The 21,923-nt window shown below is 47.9% G+C and overlaps 3 protein-coding genes across 12 annotated transcripts in view; 2 read left to right on the top strand and 1 right to left on the bottom strand.

Moving 5' to 3' along the window:
- Positions 1-13,900, top strand: part of Scmh1 (Scm polycomb group protein homolog 1) — a 155,055-nt gene extending 141,155 nt beyond the window's left edge. For 8 of the 9 annotated variants that reach the window (XM_027399136.2, XM_027399131.2, XM_027399132.2 and 5 more), the window contains 4 exons: positions 8,661-8,855; positions 10,187-10,252; positions 11,812-11,954; positions 12,842-13,900. In XM_027399136.2, the coding sequence (XP_027254937.1) occupies positions 8,661-8,855; positions 10,187-10,252; positions 11,812-11,954; positions 12,842-12,967 (530 nt within the window). In that variant the 3' untranslated portion in view covers positions 12,968-13,900. The remainder of the gene's footprint in view (positions 1-8,660; positions 8,856-10,186; positions 10,253-11,811; positions 11,955-12,841) is intronic. The other variant, XM_035439656.1, reaches the window with a different exon arrangement.
- Positions 11,472-21,923, bottom strand: part of Ctps1 (CTP synthase 1) — a 42,997-nt gene continuing 32,545 nt past the window's right edge. The window contains exon 18 of one of the 2 annotated variants that reach the window (XM_027399139.1): positions 11,472-12,023. The gene's annotated coding sequence lies outside the window, so the exon portion shown is untranslated. Of the gene's footprint in view, positions 12,024-20,208; positions 20,347-21,923 lie in introns of those variants that run through there. The other variant, XM_027399141.2, reaches the window with a different exon arrangement.
- Slfnl1 (schlafen like 1) lies at positions 15,950-20,585 on the top strand. The gene is made up of 6 exons (XM_027399012.2): positions 15,950-16,063; positions 16,795-17,346; positions 17,850-17,864; positions 18,779-19,297; positions 19,465-19,608; positions 20,230-20,585. Exons 1-6 carry the CDS (start codon positions 15,950-15,952, stop codon positions 20,350-20,352), a joined length of 1,467 nt encoding a protein of 488 aa, XP_027254813.1. The 3' UTR covers positions 20,353-20,585.

Here is a 21,923-nt window from a genome sequence, read left to right as displayed (position 1 = left end):
TATCTTTTAAAGAGCACAGAACATAGGCACATACCTGTAATATCAGCCCTCAGGAATTTGAGGCAAGAAGTTCACAAGTTAATGGTAGCCTGGGCTACACAGAGAAGCCCTCTGTGAGAAAGAGAAAGAAGAGGGAGAGGAGGGGAAGGAGGGAGAATGGGCGAGAAGTGTGGAAAGGCAACAGGAAGGACAGTATTTTTGTGTTAAATTTAAATGCAAATAAAATACTCCTGTGCTCCTGTACCACCCACATCAGAATTTCCCAAGTTATCTCTGTTGTCCTTTTTAGCTGTTTTTTGTTTTGTTTTTCTCTAATTTAGAGTAAAAAAAAAAAGATCATTTTGTACATTTCATTGCCCTGACTCTTAAGCTCCCTTTCTCTAGAGCTGTTCTCTACTCTTTCTGTCTTCTCTGACTGCATGGGCATTTTGAAGGACCCAATGTAGGCATTTTGACTTTAGGTCATCAAAATTTTTTTAAATTCTCACTGTTTTCCAGAATCTATACTAGATTTTGGGAGACAGAGGTAAAACAGGCTGAACCCCTGCACTCTGAAAGCTAAGAGGAAAGAGGTATTTGGTTAAGAGCATGGAGCAGAGATGCTCCAACCCAGCTACTTGTGATTAGAAAGAAAAAGTCAAAGAAAATGGATGAAAGGATTGCTGGACTAAGCAGCGTAAGAGTAGAGCCCCTTCTACAGGACCACATGTGTTCTGAGTCAAGTGCCAGGCTTCTGGAAACTACAGTAAGGAGCTCCTTTGGACTTGCTAAATAATTGGTAATATGAGGCAGGAAATTTTTTCAGCTACTTGTTGTAGATATTAACAGTAGCTATAACTGAAATCTGCCTAGCATTAACTTCCAGATCTGCTGTTTTGAGATTTCCTGGCTGTTACCTGCTAGGAGAAATAGTGCCATTGTTTTAGGACTCAAAGACTTGAGTTATGTTGCTGGCATGATCATTCATCCATCTCCACTGCCCTTTGTCCTGGGCATCAGCTTGCTCATCTATTAAGATAGAGATGGAAATCTCTAACCATATAGGGCTAATGTAAGTTAACTTTTCCTTGGGTTGCTGAAGAATGAGGGTGTGCTACTGCTCTACTGAATGTCAGTGGGCAGAGGCAAGACCCTTGTCCGGGACTTACACCCTCAATAAGAGGTAGCTGCTCTGCAGATCTTACTGCAAAGCTGCCCTACAAGATTCGCAGTGGAGGGTAGCCAGCAAAGCAGTGAGGAGAAGAGAAAGGGTGGGGAAGGAGTATGGAGAAGTCACAGGTAACAAATACTCCCAGGGAACTCTGGGAAGACAGGAAAGACAGAGCTGTTATTTTGGAGTACAGAGAGTAAAGCATGAAGGAGGATTTGTAAGAAGACTGATTTCAGCTAAAAAAAGGGAGGGCATTTTATCCATCAAACCTCTCATTAAAATGATTGCCAAAAATCCCCCAAGAGAACAACCATTCATTGGGGTCTTTATCAAGCAGAGATCAGACAGTCACTGAGCATAGAGAATATTATCTATCCATCCAAGGTTCCAGGGTTCCAGGCTAACAGCCAGGGTCCCAGGGTTCCTTGCAGGGGTGATTGAGCGAACATGGAGCTAGAGCTGTGGGAGCATTCTCACTCCAGCATAGACACAAGTGCAGGCTTTGTACATGCTGACGGCATATCCATGCTAAAGGAAGTCCTCTTCTGGCTCATATTCCTACCCTCTGCTGCTCTCACCTAGAAAAGCTATCACATTTCATGTAGCACTTGGGCAGCTGACAGTGAGATTGGCTCAGTCCTTGTGAGATAGTCAATCTTTTAATTTTTTTGTTTTTTAAAAATTTTTGCACATAATATACTTTGATCATATTCTTTCCCAACTTCTCCCAGATCCTTCCCACATCCCTGCCCACCAAACTTCATACATTCACTCTCTCAAATAAAAAAGAAGAAACAAATAAGAAAATAAGAAACAAAGGTCAAAACAGACCCCCCCGCGCCCAAAAAAAACTAGTAAGGCAAAAAATAACAAGACAAAAAGCACACACACATATGGGAGTCCATTTTGTTGTTTTGTGTTGGACATGGGGCATAACACTCCACTGGAGAAAACTGATTTTCCCTTTCCCAAGAAGCATCAGTTGCAAATAATTCCTTGTCAGTAATGGAACTTCCCCTTATCCTTGCTGGAATTTGAGACATCTGAGCTTAATGAGAAGAACAACAAAGTACAAGTAGATTAAAAAGTTGTGAAGTTGAAATATTACAAACAAAAGGAACAGTATTTACATAGCCCTCTCTGTATGATAAGTCTTTACGCCAAAGCCTTCCACCAGCCGCCCAAGTTCCATCCACTGAGTTAGGGCACCAAATAATATACAGAGACTTATATTAGTTTACAATCCTGCTGGCCAATTGACTAGGATTTCTTATATGCTAGCTCAGTCTTAATTATCATAAATCTATATGTTTTATGATATTTATCTTATCGAGGACGTCTTCCGCTGGCGTCCTCTTCCCATGATCACATGGCGGTGACAGCACAGAGAAGACAACAGGAAGAAGAGCAAGAGAACCACTTCCTGTTTGTCCTTGCTTATATATGAGTCTGCCTGCTATGTCACTTCTTACCTGTATCACAAGACTTCTCTTTCCTACATTTCCCAGAATTCTCCTCGACTCCTAGTCCTACCTATCTTGCTCCCCTATTGGCCAACAGTGCTTTATTCAATAACCAATAAGATAAACATATACACAAAAGGACCGACCCCATCATCTCCTCTTTTCTGTCTAAATAAAAAGAAGGGTAACTTATCTTTTATAATAACTGAAGAAAACTATAACTATAACTATCTGTCTTCAGCTCCATCAAAGACCACAGAAGGATAATACATAAACTCTAGAACTGACAGAGATATCTCACTACCTGGACAGTCACCCAAAGTTCCTCTATAACGTTGGGGCATCCATCTTCAGCCCACAGGCCACAGTGTGTCTGGCACACTTCTCCATTTCAGCAGGAACCCTTCAGGACTGTTCATCTTGTTTTGTAACTTCAGCAGTCACTTTCCTGTGGATCCTGCATGTCCAGTTTATCACAGTCCAGGCAAGAGCAGTTTCTTGCCCAAATGGATAATCTTGCCATGTTGAAGGCAAACTCCATATAACTAGTTTCTTCGATGCCCATCCTCCTTTCTGCGTAATTGGTGTGCCAGAAGCAGTTGTGTCTCACTGTCAAGAAAAACCCTAAACCATTTAAATGCCATATATTCTGTAGGTCTTTGTAAGGTTTGAAGATTATCTATCCATCTCAAAAACATCTCTGTATATCTAGAAAACCTAACTAACCTAACTGTAGGTTGTGACTATTATAAGTGACTATATAATCTATATTTAATTATGCATATCACAAAATTGACCTTAAATTTGTATCAATAAATGAAAATCCATACCAATGTAAAGTATCCATCTCCATATCCTATTCCCTTTTTTTTCCTTTAAAAAGAGATTGACTGTGATCATCACCATTTATAACCAAACCCATTTAAATGAAAACAAACATTTATAAACAATATTTGGGAATTTGGGCGTCGTTCATTCCAAACTGCTTCCTGCAGGTTGGGGGTGATGTCTATACCATGGGGATCATGATAAAACACAGAAATCTGGCCGTAGTCGTCTATGGCTGCATCATCTCAGCTGTTTTGGATGTAGGATCAGTTGGGCCACTGCTTCAGGGGGTCTTGCTTGATCAAACCATGTTAGTCTGGAAGGAATCCACAGCTTTCCATTTTCTGTGGAAATACAAGCAAGAAATCTTTTCCCAAGTAGCCTGTCCTTAGACTTAAATTTTGAAGTCAAAGCATTTTTAAAATGTGTAAGTTGGATTAATTTAGCAGCATTTATAATCAAACATATTGTAGCAGCTGTACCTCTTTCCTCGGCAATCAAATAAAGACAACAATATAGCATATAGTATCCAGACTCTCTGTGTATTTTCCATCTTTACATAACTTTTTATTATTCTATTTCCTTTACTTCCTTCTTTTTTCTTTTTTCCTGAGACAGGGTTTCTCTGTGGAAATCTGCCTGCCTCTGCTTTTGGAGTGCTGGAATTAAAGGTGTGTGCTCCCACTGTCCAGCTACTCTATTTCCTTCTGTTTCTTTTTCCCTCACAAGCCTACATATATTTTTAAATACAGTGTAAACGTTTAGAGGTTTTTCTTCATCTGAATCTGTCTTTACTGTAAATCTTTACCTTTTTCTGGCCACGCAATCTTTTAACTGTTAAAACAACACCGCCAGAATTAAAGCGGCAGGTTTCTTAGCTGCTTTATTTCCAAGATGGCAGGAGTATATTTACCATCAGCTCTGAGAGCTGTGCTCACTGCCTTGGTCTATGTTGCCATCAAGGAGCATGCTGCTGGCTTGGAGATGTGGTCACTGCAACCGCTAGCTGCGTGGGGCACGAACCCACATTAAGAGTCTCATGCTCTACCAACTGAGCTAGCCAGGCCTCCTAAAAAGAGCCCTGTGGGTTTTTTTCTGCTTTTGCTGAGTTTCTTGCTTAAGAAAGCAAGAAACCTCTCTTAAAGGAACTGCTCGAGTCTTTGTTTGTCTCCAGCAAAACAGAGCCCACCCGAGAAAATGCTGCTAACAAGAAGTTGTGCTTGTCTCTGTTCTTTTGCTGCTAAAATTCCTTTTTAAGCTTTTGTGAAGTTTACATGGAAGTTCATAACACTACCACCAGCCGCCCAGGTTCTGCCATCACTTGACTAGTCTCGGGAAGGCGGCTCTAAAGCACAGACCCTAACGTCTAGAACTCTCAAGGGCTGCAGGATGTCTTGGAAGTGCCAAGTCCAAACCCAAGAGCACAGGACAGCACAAGCATATGGAAGCTGCTCCGATGCCGGGCAGCAGCTGGACAGGGCTGGCTGCAGCAGCTGCAGGTTCACCGCTTCCTCTAGGAACCTTCGGGCATGGAGTTATCCCACTTGCTGACATCATTCTTTAACGATAAGTCTTTACACTGCTGCCCGAGTTCTGCCCGCCACCATGTGGTTGCCCAAAATAACACACAGAGTCTTATATTAGTTTACAGTGCTGTTGGCCAATTGACTAGGATTTCTTATATGCTAGCTCAGTCTTAATTATCATAAATCTGTATATTTAGACGCCTTCCGCTGGCATCCTCTTCCTGGGATAACATGGTGGCACCAGAGCAGAGATCAGGAGGAAGAGCAAGAGCAAGAGAGCAACTTCCTGTTTGTTCCTGCTTATATATGAGTCTGCCTGCTATGTCACTTCCTGCCTGTATCACAAGACTTCTTACTACATTTCCCAGAATCCTTGACTCCTAGTCCCACCTATCTTGCTTTCCTGTTGGCCAACAGTACTTTATTTATCAACCAATAAGACAAACATATACACAGAAGGACCCCCCTCCCCATCTCCTCTCAGATGAGGTGTCCCTAGCAATTGGATGTTTAAGCTGGTCTGCAGAACAGTTAACACATTAGTCACCCAAACTCTGATGGTTCCATGAGAAAAGCTATGTGCTCATGAAGGGTACCTTCAGAGACCTTACTGTTCTTGCTTCTGTGAGCTACAGGATTATGAAAAATGGAATCACCTTATGACAAACTGAAGACTAGATGGAAGCTAGAGAGAAAGAGACAAGGAAATTTCATTGTAACTAGCAAAAATTATTTTTGCAAAAAAAAGTAGGATTGTATGAATTGCCATTGTTGATCATTTAAAGCAAGAGATATTTTGACTGATGCTGGGATAAAGCCAAGAGCTTCCCTATAAAGGACCTTGAGACTCAGTGGAGCACAACTGGAAAGGGCTGTGGTCTTGTCTAGGCCTTGCCCTACCAGAGGCAGCCAGGACCCCACCTTACCAGCCCTACAAGAACTAGTGCCTCATAGAGTGTGGGCATGAGGCCTCATTTTCCTAATACACCTCCTTAAGACAAGGCCTAATAGCCATACCTAGTTTCAGACATCACCAGTCCAGGCTTTGAGATCCCTCAACTCAGAACCCAGGCCTAAGTGGCTTCCTTAGCTTTGTTGAAAGAAAGAAACTCTCACTGGTTTGTATCAACTCTGGTGATTCCTAGCACTGCTGTCATAATTTTCCTCACATCTGTTAACTTCAAGAAACAGCTCCACAGCCATGGCTAAGTAAACATGCTCTATGGCAGAGAACTCGAGGTTGCTGTTGTTACTCTGAACAAAAACAAAACAGTTTCTCAGATTCATCTTCTCATTTGGTATTCTCCATTTTTATACACAAGGGAGCAGGTCCTCAGAGAAGACAAACTCCTTTGCCTTATAAAAGGAAGAAGCCAGATGTAGAACCAGGTCTCCTAAGTGGGCGCTGGCTTTCTCATGTCTCAAAATGGGACATGCTTGCTACTGTTATAACATCTCTCCTGGAAAGCAGGAATTGGGATTGTCAACTACAGAAGGAGTGTGGGTACATGGTTTAGGTATCTCTGGAGCCTCAAAAACTCTTTCCAAATCACTTTTAGGAAAATGTTTCCACAACTAACCTCCTGCAGAGGATAGTTACTAAAGATAGATTTGACTTTGGGTCCAAGCTTGCTAAGCTAATTTAGGTAATAGAAATAGTCCTAAAATCCTAGGGCATCTTACCACTTAGGGTCTCTTTAGCCAGATAATGAATTTATATTTAATCACATAATCTCAAAGATAAATACTTGGACAGTAAGATCTTCTGATACTTAAGTCCCTCACATGTGACCAAGGCTAGGGAACTGATTTAGTTTAGGTAGAACTATCTGTCTAAGTTAGGGTTTCTTTTTTTTTAATGAATAAACCTTTCAGTTTATTTGCATATTTTTGTTACATATACAGTGTTCTGTTTGCATATTTGCCTGCACACCAGTAGAGGGCACCAGATCTCATGATAGATGGTTGTGAGCCACCATGTGGTTGCTGGGAATTGAACTCAGGATCTCTGGAAGGGCAGTCCAGTGCTTTTAACCTCTGAGTCATCTCTCCAGCCCCTAAGTTAGGGTTTCTATTGCTGTTACAAAACACTATGAACAAAAAGCAAATTGGGGAGGAAGGGGTTTGTTGGGCTCACACTTCCACATTTTAGTCCATCACCAAAGGAAGCCAGGACAGGAACTCAAACAGGGCAGGAACCCAGAGGCAGGGGCTAATGCAGAGGCCATGGAAGGGATCTGCTTACTGGTTGTTACATGACTTGCTCAGCCTGCTTTCTTATAGAACCCAGGACCATCAGCCCAGGGTGGCACCACCCACAATAGGCTGGCCCCTCCCCCATTCATTTAAAACCAAAGCACATACAGTCCTGGTACTATCTACTGTTCTACTCTCTACCGTGAACCTCCCCCCCCCTTTCTTCCTGGAATGCTCCTCTTCCCCAGCTGGGACATGGCTATTCCTCATCTGGATAAGGTGTCACTCTCTAAGGAAGAGGGCCTTGAACAAGGCATAGCTGGGATTAGGTGTCCCTTCCTGCAATTTTGTATTATCAAGAAAATATCTTAATGGCTGGATCTTATGGAGGCATTTTCTCAATTAAGTTCCCTCCTTTCCAATAATTCTAGTTTGTGTCAAGCTGACGGAGACCAGCTAGCATGCCATCCTAAGATGGTCTCAGATTTAGCTTCCATTGTGTGGTGATATAGTAGGACCATGATGTGGGTTTTACTACCTGATATTGGCCATGGAGGGGCAGAATTGGCATGAGATTCCCTTCACAAAAGCTTATAGATGTTCCCCAACCCCTCAGAAGACTTCCTGTGGTATGGATGGACTTCTGGGTTTCCCAAGATGTAGTGAGAAGCACTCTGCTGAGTGACAGAGTCAAGTTCTAACCCTGATCCTGATCGCTGTGCCTGAGCTCCCCCAATTTCCCTGGAATGCTTCTGTAGAACAAAGTCAATACAGGTGACTAGAGGCATGGGAGGAGCCAGTTCTCTGCAGACAGGCCTTTAACCAGGTGTCATAGAGTAGTTCTGCTTCTAAAGAATCCTCATCCGAGACCTTGGGAGACAGCTCAGTAACTAAGAGCACTTGCTCTGAAACTGAGGACTTGAGTTTGAATCCTTGGTACCCACATAAAAGCTGGGTATGTGTCTGTAACTCCAACACTTTGTGGCAAGGACAGGCAGATCTTGCAATCTCACTAGCCATCCAAACTAGCCAAAACAGTGACTTTCAGGTTCAGTGAGAGACCTTGGCTCAGGGAATTGGGTAGAAAGTGATAGAAGGAAGACACTTCTCTGGCCTCCACATGTGTGTGCATGGGTGCATACAGAATCCTCCTCTGAGCACGTGCCCCCCTTCCCACCAGCCCTGACCCTCTTTCTAGCATCTTAGGACTATGGGATTGTCTTCCACCTAAAGTAGCTCTAGTTTCTTTTTAAGTTGTCCTTATACAGAAAAGGCCTACTACTATCCCAGGCCAAGAGGAACAGTCTAGAAAAACCAGAGTCCAGAGAGGAACCCAAGTCTTGAGCTCCTAGTGGGAGCCAGGAGCCATGACTGATGCACAGGCATTCTGAATCCCTAAAGGGCTTTATGTCTTCTTGTTCCATGTACCTGGCGCCCGCAGCACTCTGCCAGTCTTTCTAAGGCAGTTCTGACTTTAACTCTGGTTTTATTTCCCAGGTGAATCCTTTGTCCTTGGAAATAGCCTGGCCCGGTCCTTGGAAACACACTCAGACTTAATGGACTCTGCCTTGAAGCCTGCCAACCTTGTCAGCACCTCCCAAAACCTTCGAACTCCAGGTTATCGGCCCTTGCTTCCCTCGTGTGGCCTCCCATTGAGCACTGCCTCAGCTGTGCGTAGGCTCTGCTCCAGGGGTAAGCTCCTCAGGACTCCTTGCCCATTCTCCTTCCTTTGTCCCTGGGATCAAAGAGTACAAAAGGAAACTAGTTATGCTGCCCTCCTACTTCATGATGTTGGGACTGAAGCTATGCTCACTATTGTGCCTTGCCCAGCCATCTGGAATGTAATTGGTGTTGGTGTTCTGAGCTTGGTTTGAAACAACAAAACAAACAAAAAACCCATAAATTGGGAGCAAAGACCTAGAACTAGGAGGGACAGGCAGGGTTTGTTCTTCCAGCCTTTAGCCATTTATTTGAATACCATTTGTATTTTGTATGGGAAGAATACAAAAGTGTCGTATGTATAAGACACTTTTAAAAGGTACTTGTAAAACAATAAAGATATATAATTGATAATATGAAATTGCAGGAAGGGATACCTAATCCCAGCTGTGTCTTCAAGGCCCTCTTTCTTGGAGAGTGACACCTTGTCTAGATGAGACTGGATGAATGGCTGTGTCTTGGCTGGGGAAGAGGGAGCTTTCCAGGAAGAAAGGGTGGGGCAAAAGGTAGAGAGTAGAATGGATAGTATCAGAACTGTATGTACTTTGGTATTTCTGAAACATAATGTCATGTTGGGACTTCTCTGGGAAAGCCTGGAAAGGTCAGGGCTTATGTTATTAAAAACTTCCAAACTAAGGAGTTTGGAGTTGATCATTTGAGCAGAGTTAAGCTACCAGTGGCATCCAATCAGACGCAAGGCACAAACAGAACTCTGTTTAACTGCTACTGAGTACTGGATTGAAAGACCAGTTAGGAAGTCAAAAGAATGGGCCAGACCAACAGTGAGAATGGATTGCCCCACAGACAGCAGCAGGAACTGGGGTGGAACAGAAAGTGGTCTTCATTTTAATAAGGAGCACAATACAGAGACTTACTGATAAATAGTAGTGATCAGAAAGAACAGGTGGTTGGATACAGGTTTAGCCTCTGAAATGTTAGTTTCATAGAAGGATGGTCTAGAAACACCAACAGGAAGCAGGAGGATTCTATCCTCACAGCCTGGCCTGGCCTCCCCCAGCCCAGGGTATGTGAAGTGCAGAAAAATAAAAAGATTCCAATAACAAGGGAAAGATGACTTTGAGGAGAGCTTTTCATAAAAACCGAGACAAAGGAAGGAGCCTGTGCTCTCCCCCAGCCTGGAGAGAGGCTGACTGAAGCAGGAAGCTGCTGAATAGAGGCGTAGCACGTGGCTCCCTCAGTTTCCTCGCCTGGAGACTGGAGTGAGTTGTCTCACCTCACGTCTCCCACATGCAGTGTTCCTCCTGAAGAATGGAAATGCTCATCTCCACCTGCTCTTTCCACAGGAGTGTTAAAAGGAACAAATGAAAGAAGGGATATGGAATCATTCTGGAAACGAAATCATTCCCCAGGTATGTGGGGAATTCCTGTGCTTTTCATCTCCTGCTAGGCAAGGTCTGGTTCTGGTAGGGGTGCATTGCGATGGGCTGCCTTTCCTCCTGGCTCTGGAGCCTCAGCTCTCCCCTCTCTAAACACATCGTGAGTCTCTGTCCAGGTCATACTCAAAGCTCCCTTGTCCATGAAGAACCTCTAAGGCTAGAGGATTCTATTTGAAGAGCTCTAGATTGCTTGGTGCATAAACTTAAGAATTTGAGTCTATGCCCCTTCTTTTTCTTTAATCCAGAGGACCAGGTGCAAGTGTGCTAACATGGCTTCTTGTTGATGCTCGCTGCCTGACCCACTCACTCATCCTCAGACTGAGACAGTCTGCCTTCCCTGAGTGTAGAAATGGGGATCCTGAGGTCCACTCTCTACAGAAAGAGGCCAGGACAAGTCAAAGATAAGGCACTAACTCATCTCCTTCCTAGCCGGGTAGTCTTAGCTAGTCATTTCACCTCGCTGGCCTCAGTTTCCGCCTTTCTATGCTGACATGGTGTTGGTGCCTCCTTCAAGGGCTGCTTTAGAGGTCCAGGAGCTGAGAACAGGGGAGGTCTTCTTCTAACTTGTAGAGCACTACTCTGTGCATCTGCTTTCCTAAATACCTCTGTGGTGCATCTTGTGGTTGTCTGTTGCCTAAACTATTACCAAGTTCTCTCCTTGTCCTAAACACCTGTTCTCACCAGACTGTGGGAGCCAGCCTTCTCACACAGTTGGAGCAACCAACTGTCCACAGAACAGGCTGTAACCACTACAAGAAAAGCTTTGAGGGACCCTTCATTTCAGCATTGAAACAGAAAGGATCAGGTCCTTGGAGCCAAGACCACCTTAGCTAAGCTGGAGTTTGCCTGAAGAAATGGAGAAATTGGAGGAAGAGGAGGGAAGGAAGGCAGAGGGAACACATGTGCAAGGGATCTACAATGGTGGATGACCAAAATAATCAGATCCCAAATCACATAGGGAAAACAGAAGAGCTGTGTTTCAACCATGATTGAGATACAAACAAACAAACAAACAAACACCTATAAACAGGGCCCTAAATTAATACTGACATTCTTGGTAGCCAAGGCAAAAAACCAGTTTTTGCCCTAGTACATGAGACTATAAGGAAGCCACTTATTCTCCAAGCCTCAGGAGAGGACCCAGAGTGTGCTTTATCAGTTTTATCTCTAGTCCCCAAAGAATTGGCTCTAGTTTCACTCAAGTACTGCTATTTATTTGGTCCCCAAAGCCAAGGTAAAAATAAATACCCACTCCTTCCTGCCCCACCACCAAACCCAGGTGCCTCCCTCAGGTTCAGTGCAATTCACTGCCCCAGTGTAAAATTCCCAAAAGCCAGGCCTGCATTACAGAATGAAATGTGGATTCTCTCAGTGGAAAAAGTCTTCATTCCCCAGACAACCTCCAGTCATCTCCTACCACTTCAGTGTTGCTGTGAGCATCACCTCTGAGGCCATGGAGTGTGCAAGGAGACTAGTGGGGATGGACCAGCAGTCATTTCATGCGTTATGGTAGGTGCCCTTCTGTCCTTCAGGGTCAGATCGGTATCTGGAGAGCCGAGATGCTCCTCGCCTGAGTGGCCGGGATCCTTCTTCATGGACGGTGGAGGATGTGATGCAGTTTGTCCGGGAAGCAGATCCTCAGCTCGGACCCCATGCTGACCTCTTCCGGAAACACGTAGGTGCCTCTGTCTGACCTCCTGTGAATGTGGCAACCTCTCAATCTTAGAGGGCCTGGCTGTCTGTTCTGTCCATTGAAACAAGATAAATGATGTTGTCTCAAGCAGACACCATTGGGCACTGTGTTTACCTCACTCTCTTAGCACAGGCTCTCATTGAGCCAGATTCCTGCTGGTTTGTGATTTGGGCTTGGTTCTAGGTTACAGGATCCATCTGTCTCTTCCCAAGGGTGCTTTACCCCATCTGCTTTGGTGTGAGATTCAAGGATTTCAGCCCAAGTTAAAGAATCCTTTGCAAGTAGCCTCTGCCTCTTTGTCACCAGTCCCCAACTCTGCTGACCTATCTGTGAGCCCAGTGCTCCCTTCAAGAGACCACTTGGTTTCATGATTAGGCATTGCCCTCCTGCTCTGACCACACCCCAACTTTAGGATTCAAACCCATTTCCCTACCTCTGTGCTTCTCAGTGCCATCCTTCCTGTGGTTACAAAGTCTGCCCCCTGTCACTGACAATGGAAATCTTTTAGGTGGTGGGTTTGAAAGGGCTTCAAAGCAGCCTTAAGATCACCACTGCCCCCAAGAGGTCCACTTTGGGCTCAGGGTACAATGCATCTTGAGGGTAGATATAAACACAGCCTGAACACTCACTGCAAGGCTTCTCAGAGGCTTAGCCCAGGAAAGCAGCGAGAAGAGCAGGGTGGGGGAGGAGCATGTCCTATAGTGCCTGCCTACCTGGAGAGAAGTACTCAGAGGGCCAGGGAGAAGAGCAGGCTTTAGGATCCCAGCAGCCTGACTGCACTGTGTGCCTCCCACTGCTCTGGGTAGTCTTTGATGACACCTGAGGCAGTCAGACCAACCAGGCATCTGATGGCTCCTCCCCACCCCCAGGAGATCGATGGCAAGGCCCTGCTCCTGCTGCGCAGTGACATGATGATGAAGTACATGGGCCTGAAGCTGGGGCCCGCCCTCAAGCTCTCCTTTCACATTGACCGGCTGAAGCAGGGCAAGTTCTGAACAGGAGCCATTCTTCTCCCCGGAAGCCACCAGCCAGCTCCCAGGCACCTCTGTAGGGCTCTGGGTGACCTCAGGACTCCAGGAGGCTGGAGAACCACCACTGCTACCTTCCTGCCATGATGTGTCCTTCCATGAAGGACTGAGGAGGGAAGAATGTGGGCCCAGGGCTGGTGCTGTTCTTCCCCCTTAGCCTGCTGTGGCTCCCAGGCCCTTCTATTTATTTCAAGGCTAGCCAAGCCTCTCACGGGAAGTTTAGACTGAGCACCTTGCAGAGATGGAGGAAGAGGCCAATTCTAGGGCCTTAAAAGGCCCTGGAACCCAGGCCCCTTACCACCTCCTGGGCTTGGTCTAGTGTCCATGGCCCCAGCCATGCCTTCTCAACAGATCCCCAAACTCTGAACTTACGGTGCAGACCTTTTAAAAAAGATCTTTTCTTGTTGCTAATTTATTGCTTCTGGCACTTGGACTTAATGCTTTTCTTGCACCAGACATTTTTGGGAAGGAGACCACCCTCTGTGATCCAGAGAGGGCCTCTCCAGAGAAGTATGGCCCTGTTTCAGAGGACACTGCCCTAGGGCTCTTTCTCTGTGGGATGGACAGAGAGGTATATGCACACTGGGCATGGAAAGGTGAGGCTCCCTCTTCCTACACCAGGCCCTCTGTAGCCCCAGTCTCTATCTCTGATGGAGTTTTCCCAACCCCCTGCCCGCATCACAGCTCCCTGCCCTGGTCAGAATTGCTGCAAAAGATGGGGCCTAATGCCTTTAGGCCACGGGGCCCCCATGGTGGGAGGGAGGACCTCTAGGCTGGAGGGGTTTTGCCCTCTACTAGCTACTGTGCTTCCTCCTAAGCAAGTCAGCAGCACTGCTGCCCCCACTGCCATCTGGACTATTTTATGTCGTTTGTTTATAAATAAAAAACAGTACAAATGCCTGTGTCTTTTTAACTAATTGGCATCCAGGTTTCTCAGCAAGAAGGTTGTCCCTTTACTTAGTATTGGTGTTCACACATGTAAAACAAGGAGCCTTAGCCAGATTGTCCCTCGGAACTCTTCTAGTCCCACGGTCCAAGTGCCTGCAGCACCCAAAACCTTGCAGGCCCAAGCTGCTTTCCTTTGTCGGTCAGACAGTTGTTAGCACTGCAGCTTCATCAGAAGCAACCAAAGGGCTGGAAACTCCCAAAAGCCTCAGTAAGCTGCTTTATCCTCCTCGTGAGGTGAGAAGTGAGGCAGTACAGGCCTTCACAGTACCCATCGCACCAACCAGGGCCTGGAATCCAAGCCCAGGGTCACACAGCCTGTTGGCTTACAACGTAAACAGGTTTATAGAAGGTGGAGAAGGCTGTCTGGAGCCACAGTATAGGACAGGACAACCTGAGACAACGGCCAGGGAGCACACTGAGCTTCACTGTTGCTGGGTGACTCAGAGCTATGGGACAGCTGGGGCAAGTATGGCTGCAGGGGTGAAAGATTTAGCACCTGCCAGGACTTCATAGAGCTTCACTCGGCCACCCTGCTGTGGAGCTGGGCCTCTTCCTTTCTGTTTGTACACAATTGTCTTATTTCCCTTCCCAAGCTTCTGCTTCCAATCCATGCAACATGCCATATCCAGGCATGCCTTTAAGTGGCCCACAGGAAGGCAAACGGCTACTTGAGTGAAGGTCTCCCCCTTGCTCCCAGTAAGTAATAAGGGCTACTAGGAATGTAGAGTGTGTAAGAAAGTTTTACCTGAGAGCCAGTCGGTAAAGGTGTTTTTGTGCAAGTCTTGAGACCTGCATTTGGACCCCAAAACTCACAGGAGGAAGGAGAACCAGCTCCACATGTGTGCTTGACACATACGCTCTCTTCCCCAACATCATACATAGTAATAAATCAGTTTTTTAATAATATAATATAAAGGTACTTGGGGCTGAAGAGGTGGCTCTAGCAGTTAAGAGTGCTGGCTGCTCTTCGAGAGGATCCAGGTTCAATTCCCAGCACCCACAACTGTCTGTAACTCCAGTTCCAGGGAATCCAACACCCTCATACAAACATACATGCAGGCAAAACACCAATGCAAATAAAAATATATTTTTCTGAGTAGTGGTGGTGTATGCCTTTAATCCCAGAACTCAGGAGGCAGAAGCAGGCAGATCTCCTAATCTATAGGGTACATTCCAGGACAGCCAAGGCTACACAGAGAAACAGAGAGAGAGAAACAGAGAGAGAAACAGAGAGAGAAACAGAGAAACAGAGAGAGAGAGAGAGAGAGAGAGAGAGAGAGAGAGAGAGAGAGAGAGAGAGAGAACGAATCTAAGCTAAGCCCTGCCCTCAAGGAACAGGCCTCACTGGCAGAGGCTGCATGTCACCCAAGCCTAGCTGGTTTTCAGGCCCTTCTAGATAATAATCTCTAATAAGAAACGTCTGTTTGGCACAGAAAGGGCTGTTGTATCAAGGGATCCCTGGACACCACCCTGTACATTTTGGTTCATCCTGGGAGCAGCTAGGTCCTGCTAGCACTCAGTGGAGATTGGGGTTGGGGACTAAGGGGGTGGAGACTTTAGATAGCAGAGCCAAAAAAGTGGTAACTAGTGGGTTGTGTGAATGCTGGGGTCTGAAGAGGTGATAGAGCAGGAAGAAGTGTTTTTGGGCCCTCAATTCTACAAGCTGCTCCAAGGGCTGCCATGGCCAAGCTGTGTCTGCTTACTATGTCTAGCAGAGACTATGGTAGTTGAGGACAATCCTTGCTCAGCATCCCCCAGCCCTGCTTGCTGCTAGTGGCTGAACCAGAAGGCATTGTTGGCCTTCATGAGATCACAGAGGCCAGTGTGCAGGCCCCGCCCACTCCCTAGACCCTGGTTCTCTCTGCCTCCATGCCAAGTCCTAAGTATTCTGGGCCATGGAGCTGTGGGAGCTCAGGGCTAGCACCTCCCATGCCCCCACAGGAGCTAGCAGGACATGAAGACCATAGGCCTCCTCTTTCTTCCTCTTCCTGCTTGCCCTGAATGCCCTCACTGCAGCTGTGGTGGCTCTCAGACTCTAACCACCTCAAGAATCCAATCTGGAAAGATGCGGGCTGGTGGTACCTGCCACCCAAGGTGGAGGCCGGGGGCTTGGGGGTGAGTAGAGGGCCTGTGGCACCAATTGTAAATGAGTTTCCAAGCCTAGGGTGACATGCAACTGAGGTCTAGTTCCTGAGGCACCTCAAATTGAGTTTGTACTTGGTTGGTTAGTTTTTCAAGACAGGATCTGTCTTTGTAGTCCTGGCTGTCCTGGAACTCACAGAGATCATCCTGCCTCTGCCTCCCAAGCTGGGATTAAAGGCGTGTGCCACCACCACCTGGCGTCAAGTTTTATGTATATATGCAAAGGCCCTTTTCATGGGGAGAGACTATAGCTGTTGTCAGTGTGTCAAAACCCAAGAACCTGCCAACCCAATCCTAAATAGTTTCAATGACTCATACTAGCCTCCCGGCAGGTTTTAAACTAGATGAGAGACAGTGATGGGGCTACTGACTAGCCCTGAGAGTTTGGAACAATGGCCTCTTCTCTGAGGCCCTCTGTAACCTTCTTATAAAGGCCTGGATACTTTAAGAACCTTCTAGATGTGAGCATTCCCCAGTGACAGCTAGGAAGTCCTAGACATAGGTTGAGGAATTATGACAAGGAAGGCACCTAGAGGGTATGGAAGACTCAAAGATCCCGCCTAACCCTCCAGACAAGTCCCTTATCCAGCCCCAGGCCCAGAGGCCAGGCTCAGGCCCAGTGGGTTCTTTCCTAGGCACCAAGAGGAGTTACTGGCCCTCTGCCCTCCTTTCTTTCTGATCCTGCCTAGCCTCTGCCAGTCTAGAAGCCTCCAGAAGCCTCGGCACCTGTGAGTCCACTGGGAAGCCCTGGCCAGTCTGAGAGCCAGGCCCAGGAAGAGCATTCAGCAGTAAGGACTACCAAAATCCCTTCTGAGGAAGACTGCAAGACCCTCAGGAAGTCAGCACAGACACAGATGTGGAAGTCCCCTGTGGTGTCCCAGGGCAAGCAGCTCCTGCCAGAGCTGCCTCTGAAGGAGCCCTCACCTGAGGACTCTGGCCTCAAGGCAGTTCCCAGCACACATACTCTTTATGTGGGCCACCTGAACCCCCAGTTCTCTGTTCCTGTGCTTGCCTGCCTGCTACGAGACACCCTTGAGCGGCTGGAGCTACCAGTGGCCCGTGAACAGATTGAGGTAGTGAGGCGGCCACGAAACACTTATGCACTGGTACGGGTAGCTGCCCCCAAGGATGTCCTGGCTTCACTCCCCTGGCGCCTGCAGATGGCCTTGGAGGAGCAGCTAATCCTCAAAGAGCTCACAGCCCGTGGCAAGGAGCTGGTGTTGAGTGAGGGCTTTGAGTCCCTAAACCACAGGGAGGTAAGTGTGTGCTATTTACCCAAGTGTGCCCTGAAAGGCTTGCCAAGGAAGAGACTCGTGTGAATGTCATGGGGAACTGCACACCCTGTGGATGTGACTCAAATGACTGGCCCCTCTTCTCCGAGGGAGACTAATTTTTGCGTTCCAATTAGGTTTGGGAGGACCAGGCCATACCAATTCCTGGTTTTCTCCTTGCCCCACCTCATTTGTTCCGTTGACAAACACCAATACCTATACTGTACCAGCAGCAAGGGTGAAGCAGGCAACCTGTGCCATCTTGGCAAGCCCTCCAAGAGAAGAACCAACTCTGCCAGTCCCAAAGTCGGGGTGGCTGTGGGAGAACAGGCAAGCCCTCACTTCCTACTGGGGACAGATTTACAGGGGACCAGAAATCCAAGCTTAGGACTTACAGAACACAGAAGGCACTCCAAGAAAAGATGTTCAGGTAGTGACGTAGGACAGGCTGTTTGGGGTCTCTGGAGCTGAGTCTGGAGGCCAGAGAGGCAGCTGAGGAAGAAGCTGGACCAGAGGGTAGGTCCAGATTGCTACAGCTGTAATGACTTAGAGCAAAGCAGGGTCCTGGCCAGTTTTGTTGGGGCTGAAAGCTTATACTACCAATGTCCTTGGTCTTCTGCCCAGAGGGTAAGCCCACGAGATACCGTTGATCGCTGTGCACCTGTTTGTGCACAGCACCTAACTGGTGCTGGTTCTATTACGTGTCTGAGGCTAAATTCATCTTCTCTGGGGGAGCTGCTGGGCTGCTAGCTTCTGTCTGTCTCCACTAGCAGTCCCACTGAGTCTCCAGCCCTGTAGAGGTGAAGGCTGCTGGGAAATGAGAACGGCCCTTGGATTGGCATTTAGAGCTACTGAGAGGATGGGAAGAGGAAGCTGATGGGCTGTCAAGACCCTAAGGAAGTTGCCATGCAGAAACAAAATGCCCAGAGCCCTAGAGACAAAGCAGGAGACACAAAGGAACTCAGGAAGGGCAGAGAAAGCTAAGATTCAGGGGACTTTTCATTGGCCAGGAAGTAGCTGGCAGACATTCCAGGGACAACAAAGAGAGTAGGGGTAGGGTCCCTCAGTTCAGAGACCTGCAGCTCCACCCAGAGGACTGCAGGGGGTACCATGATGCTTCCTGAGAACATCTGGGCCTGGGGACTCCCAAGTGGAGAAAAGACTGGCCCACAGGTGTGCTGTCCCCCAGCTCCAAAGGGCAATTTCTTTACCCACCCAGACATCCTACAGCAGGTGCCAAGGAAGAGCCCAAGAACTGGCTTGGGCCCTGGCTTTTGCACACATACAGAATTGGGCCCTCAGCCTGGGAGAGGACCACTGGCAGGAGTGTGATGGGGGGGGGGGCTGGCAGTCTCTTATTTTAGGGCCCCCTGCCTCTGTCTTTGCCTATACACCCACTCTTGATCCCCCACCCCAGCAGGACGACAGTGGCCCAAGCCCCAGCCCCAGCCCTGGCCCCAGCCCAGGCTTCAGGCGCCCGCAGCTGCCCCAACTGCCAGACCCTTCCCCTAACTGGTGCTGGGCTAGGCATCGGCAGATCTCTCAGAACCGACCCAGTGGCGTGCGCTCTGACAGTGCCATTGTGCACCAGGAGATCTTGGGCCAGGAGCAGCTATTCCAGGGTGCCTTCCTTGGCAGTGAGACACGGAATGTGGAATTTAAGCGAGGCAGCGGTGAGTACCTGAGCCTGGCTTTCAAGCACCACGTACGGCGCTACGTGTGTGCCTTTCTCAACAGTGAGGGTGGCAGCCTGCTGGTAGGTGTCGAGGACAGTGGCTTGGTACAGGGCATTCACTGTAGCCACCGTGATGAGGACCGAACACGCCTGCTGGTAGACTCCATCCTGCAGGGCTTCAAACCCCAGGTCTTCCCTGATGCGTACACCCTCACCTTCATCCCTGTAATAAGCACTTCCACAGCCAACATGCCTCTCAAGGTGAGCTACTGGTATCTGTCCTCACTCAGGACAGTGGGACTGCCTTGTGACATTACTGAATGGCCTAAGGGTGGGTAGCAGTGAGCCCACCAGGCTTCTGGGAGCTAAAGTGTGGGGCTGCCACCATCAGGTGTGGCACTCTTTGAGCTGCTGTTGCCCCTGCTAAGGTACTCCGTCTGACCGTGCACACCCCCAAGGCCCAGGGTGAGCCACAGCTATATGAGACAGACCAGGGGGAAGTATTTCTACGGCGTGATGGAAGCATCCAGGGCCCACTGTCTGTTAGCGCCATCCAGGACTGGTGCAGGCAGGTGAGGAGGCCCCAGCCAAGGTGGGCTAGGGTCAAGCTGACTCAGACCCCTCCAACCATTCACCCTCAAAGTGCTGGGCAAGCCTAGAGAAGGAAGGGCTTAGATGGAAGGAACTCCTCCCAAATTTTATACTTCAGTAGCCAGAGTCCCAGCAGTAGTTTTAAAACCTGTAGCCCCTCCCACAGTACACAGCCCCACCCACCCTGCCTCAGCAGTTCAGTCATTATGTTGTTGAAGGACCAGGGAATCAGGAAGATCAGCCTACTGAGGGGTTAAAAGGAAACAACAAGTAGTATGCACTGTATGTAGCTGGGTAGAGCCTGGTGAGGGGGCAGGGCAGGGATGGACCGAGTCCCAAGGTGAAGTCTTTTCTATGAGGGAACCATCGATGGTCGAAAAGCAGAGGGCAAGGGAGTTGACACTGGAGACATGGTCAGGGTGGTGATCAGGTCCCTTGTCAGTCCCCTTGGGAGGCTGCAAAGGAGACTCCATCCCAGTGGGTGGTATACAGGCAACTTCAAGACCCTTGGCCAGGGCCCCCAGGCTATTTGGCCCACGCCACGAAAGAAGATGGCCTAGGACAATGGCAGCCTGATATCTGCTGCCACACTGTCCTCTCAGAAGTGGACGATGGAGCTGGGCAAGCTGGAGGAGAAGGTGAAGGAGCTGATGGTGGAAAAGGAGCAGCTTCAGCAGCAGCTGAGGCAACGACGGTCCCTGTCCTGCAGCTGCTGTGTCCTGTGAGGATGAGGAAGATGTGGGCTAAGGCCTGGAATAAAACATGCAAGGGCCACCCACCGCCTCTCTCCTTCAGCATTGCATGATCATCAGTTCTCGGCACACCCGCAAGGAGCCCTGCTTTCAGGGAAACCTTGGCTAGTCATTCTAGAACTGAGCTCCAAGGGACTGTAACTCTAATCCCAACATGCACCTTTGCCTAAGCCAATTTATCAGGCTAGGAAATTTGTCAGCTTGGAAAGGCCACTTGCAGCTAGCAAGACGTATTTCGTAACTAGTTAGAGGGCATGGGCAACCCTGCAGCTCTTACCCCTAACTTGCTTATCATTGCTCCTTATGCACTGCATGCACAAGAATGCTTAGTTACGTCTAGACACTTACTTGGTCACCTGGCCAGCCAGCTGCTGCTGCTGCGTCATGTCTCATGCCCAGCCCACATCTGCTCAGGAGGCAGAGCCAATTCTGAGATACCACAGCACTGCAGCCACTCAGCAACCACTGCAGCGCTACCCTAAGACTCAGCACTTGAGGCAACAGTACCTATTTCTGCCTCAGCCTTGTCACCCGTGAGGACAGTGACAGTGGGCAAGGGGCATTTTGTCACCACCATGTATCTGGTATCTGCTGGCTGTGGCAGAACAGCCATTCACAGGAGTCTAGCCACAGGATGATTGTCTCCCCTTTAACTGGCACTAAATCAAAAGCTGGATCCTGCCCCACTTGCCTGTCCACACCCATTTCATCACAAGAAAGCCACCTGTGCTAGCTGATCCTGCTTCCTCTTACACCAGCCATGCATGCCGCAGCAACCACCCCACCCCATCTCTACCCTGGGTATTACCCTGCCTAGAGACATCTCTCAAGAGCTGCAGAACTTAGCTTTCCTCCAGGTTGGCCTTGGACTTGTGGCACTCCTGCTTCAATACCTCCATACCCCTGCTACTGCCAAGGTGCTGGGATTACAGGAAGGAGCAACTATGTTCAGCTTACGTTTTCCCCCCTCTGTATAGCAATGCCATAGTTTCTCCCACTAAAGTACACACTCCAAGTAAGGGATATGATGTGCTCTGTGTTCACAAGACACACAGGCATGTGGTAAGTACCTAGTAATTCCCTAATGAAACACTCACGGATACTCTTAAACTTGGGTTCTCGGTTACCAGATAATCATGGAGTACTCATAAATAGCATTTCAAAAGACAAGGGTTGCCATGAAAGTATGTAGTTATTGCACTTTCTTGAGGTTCTTAGCTACATTCAGAGTAGGCAGCAAAGAGGAAAGCGCTGAGTGCTGGCAGGTGTTGTATCCTCTTTGGTATCTGTGCACACACAAATTTTGAAAATTCAGTTCCCATGCCCCACTCACCGGCTACTGAACACTCCCTGGACCACCCACAATGCTGCTAGGGATCAAACATGACTATAAATGCTCAAGACAGGCCACCAGATTCCCTTTACCCACACAATGGTGTCCACAGGACTACACAAAGAATGCACTGCTGAGGCTGAATTGTGGCTCAGTAGTAGAGCATTTCACTTATTAGCTTGAGTAAAGCCATGGGTTCTAGCCCCAGGAT

The sequence above is a fragment of the Cricetulus griseus genome, chromosome 2 (genome assembly GCF_003668045.3).
Source record: "Cricetulus griseus strain 17A/GY chromosome 2, alternate assembly CriGri-PICRH-1.0, whole genome shotgun sequence".
NCBI classification, from domain to species: domain Eukaryota; kingdom Metazoa; phylum Chordata; class Mammalia; order Rodentia; family Cricetidae; genus Cricetulus; species Cricetulus griseus.
The sequence above is the reverse complement of the archived record's forward strand: the minus strand, read 5'-3'. Positions and strand labels throughout refer to the sequence as shown.

Excerpts from the sequence above, each read along its gene's own strand:
- Slfnl1 (XM_027399012.2), top strand. The coding sequence starts at position 15,950 with ATGCCCTCACTGCAGCTGTGGTGGCTCTCAGACTCTAACCACCTCAAG. Across the intron at positions 16,064-16,794 it reads TGGAGGCCGGGGGCTTGGGG|AAGCCTCCAGAAGCCTCGGC; the intron begins GTGAGTAGAGGG and ends CTGCCAGTCTAG. Across the intron at positions 19,298-19,464 it reads CAGCCAACATGCCTCTCAAG|GTACTCCGTCTGACCGTGCA; the intron begins GTGAGCTACTGG and ends GCCCCTGCTAAG.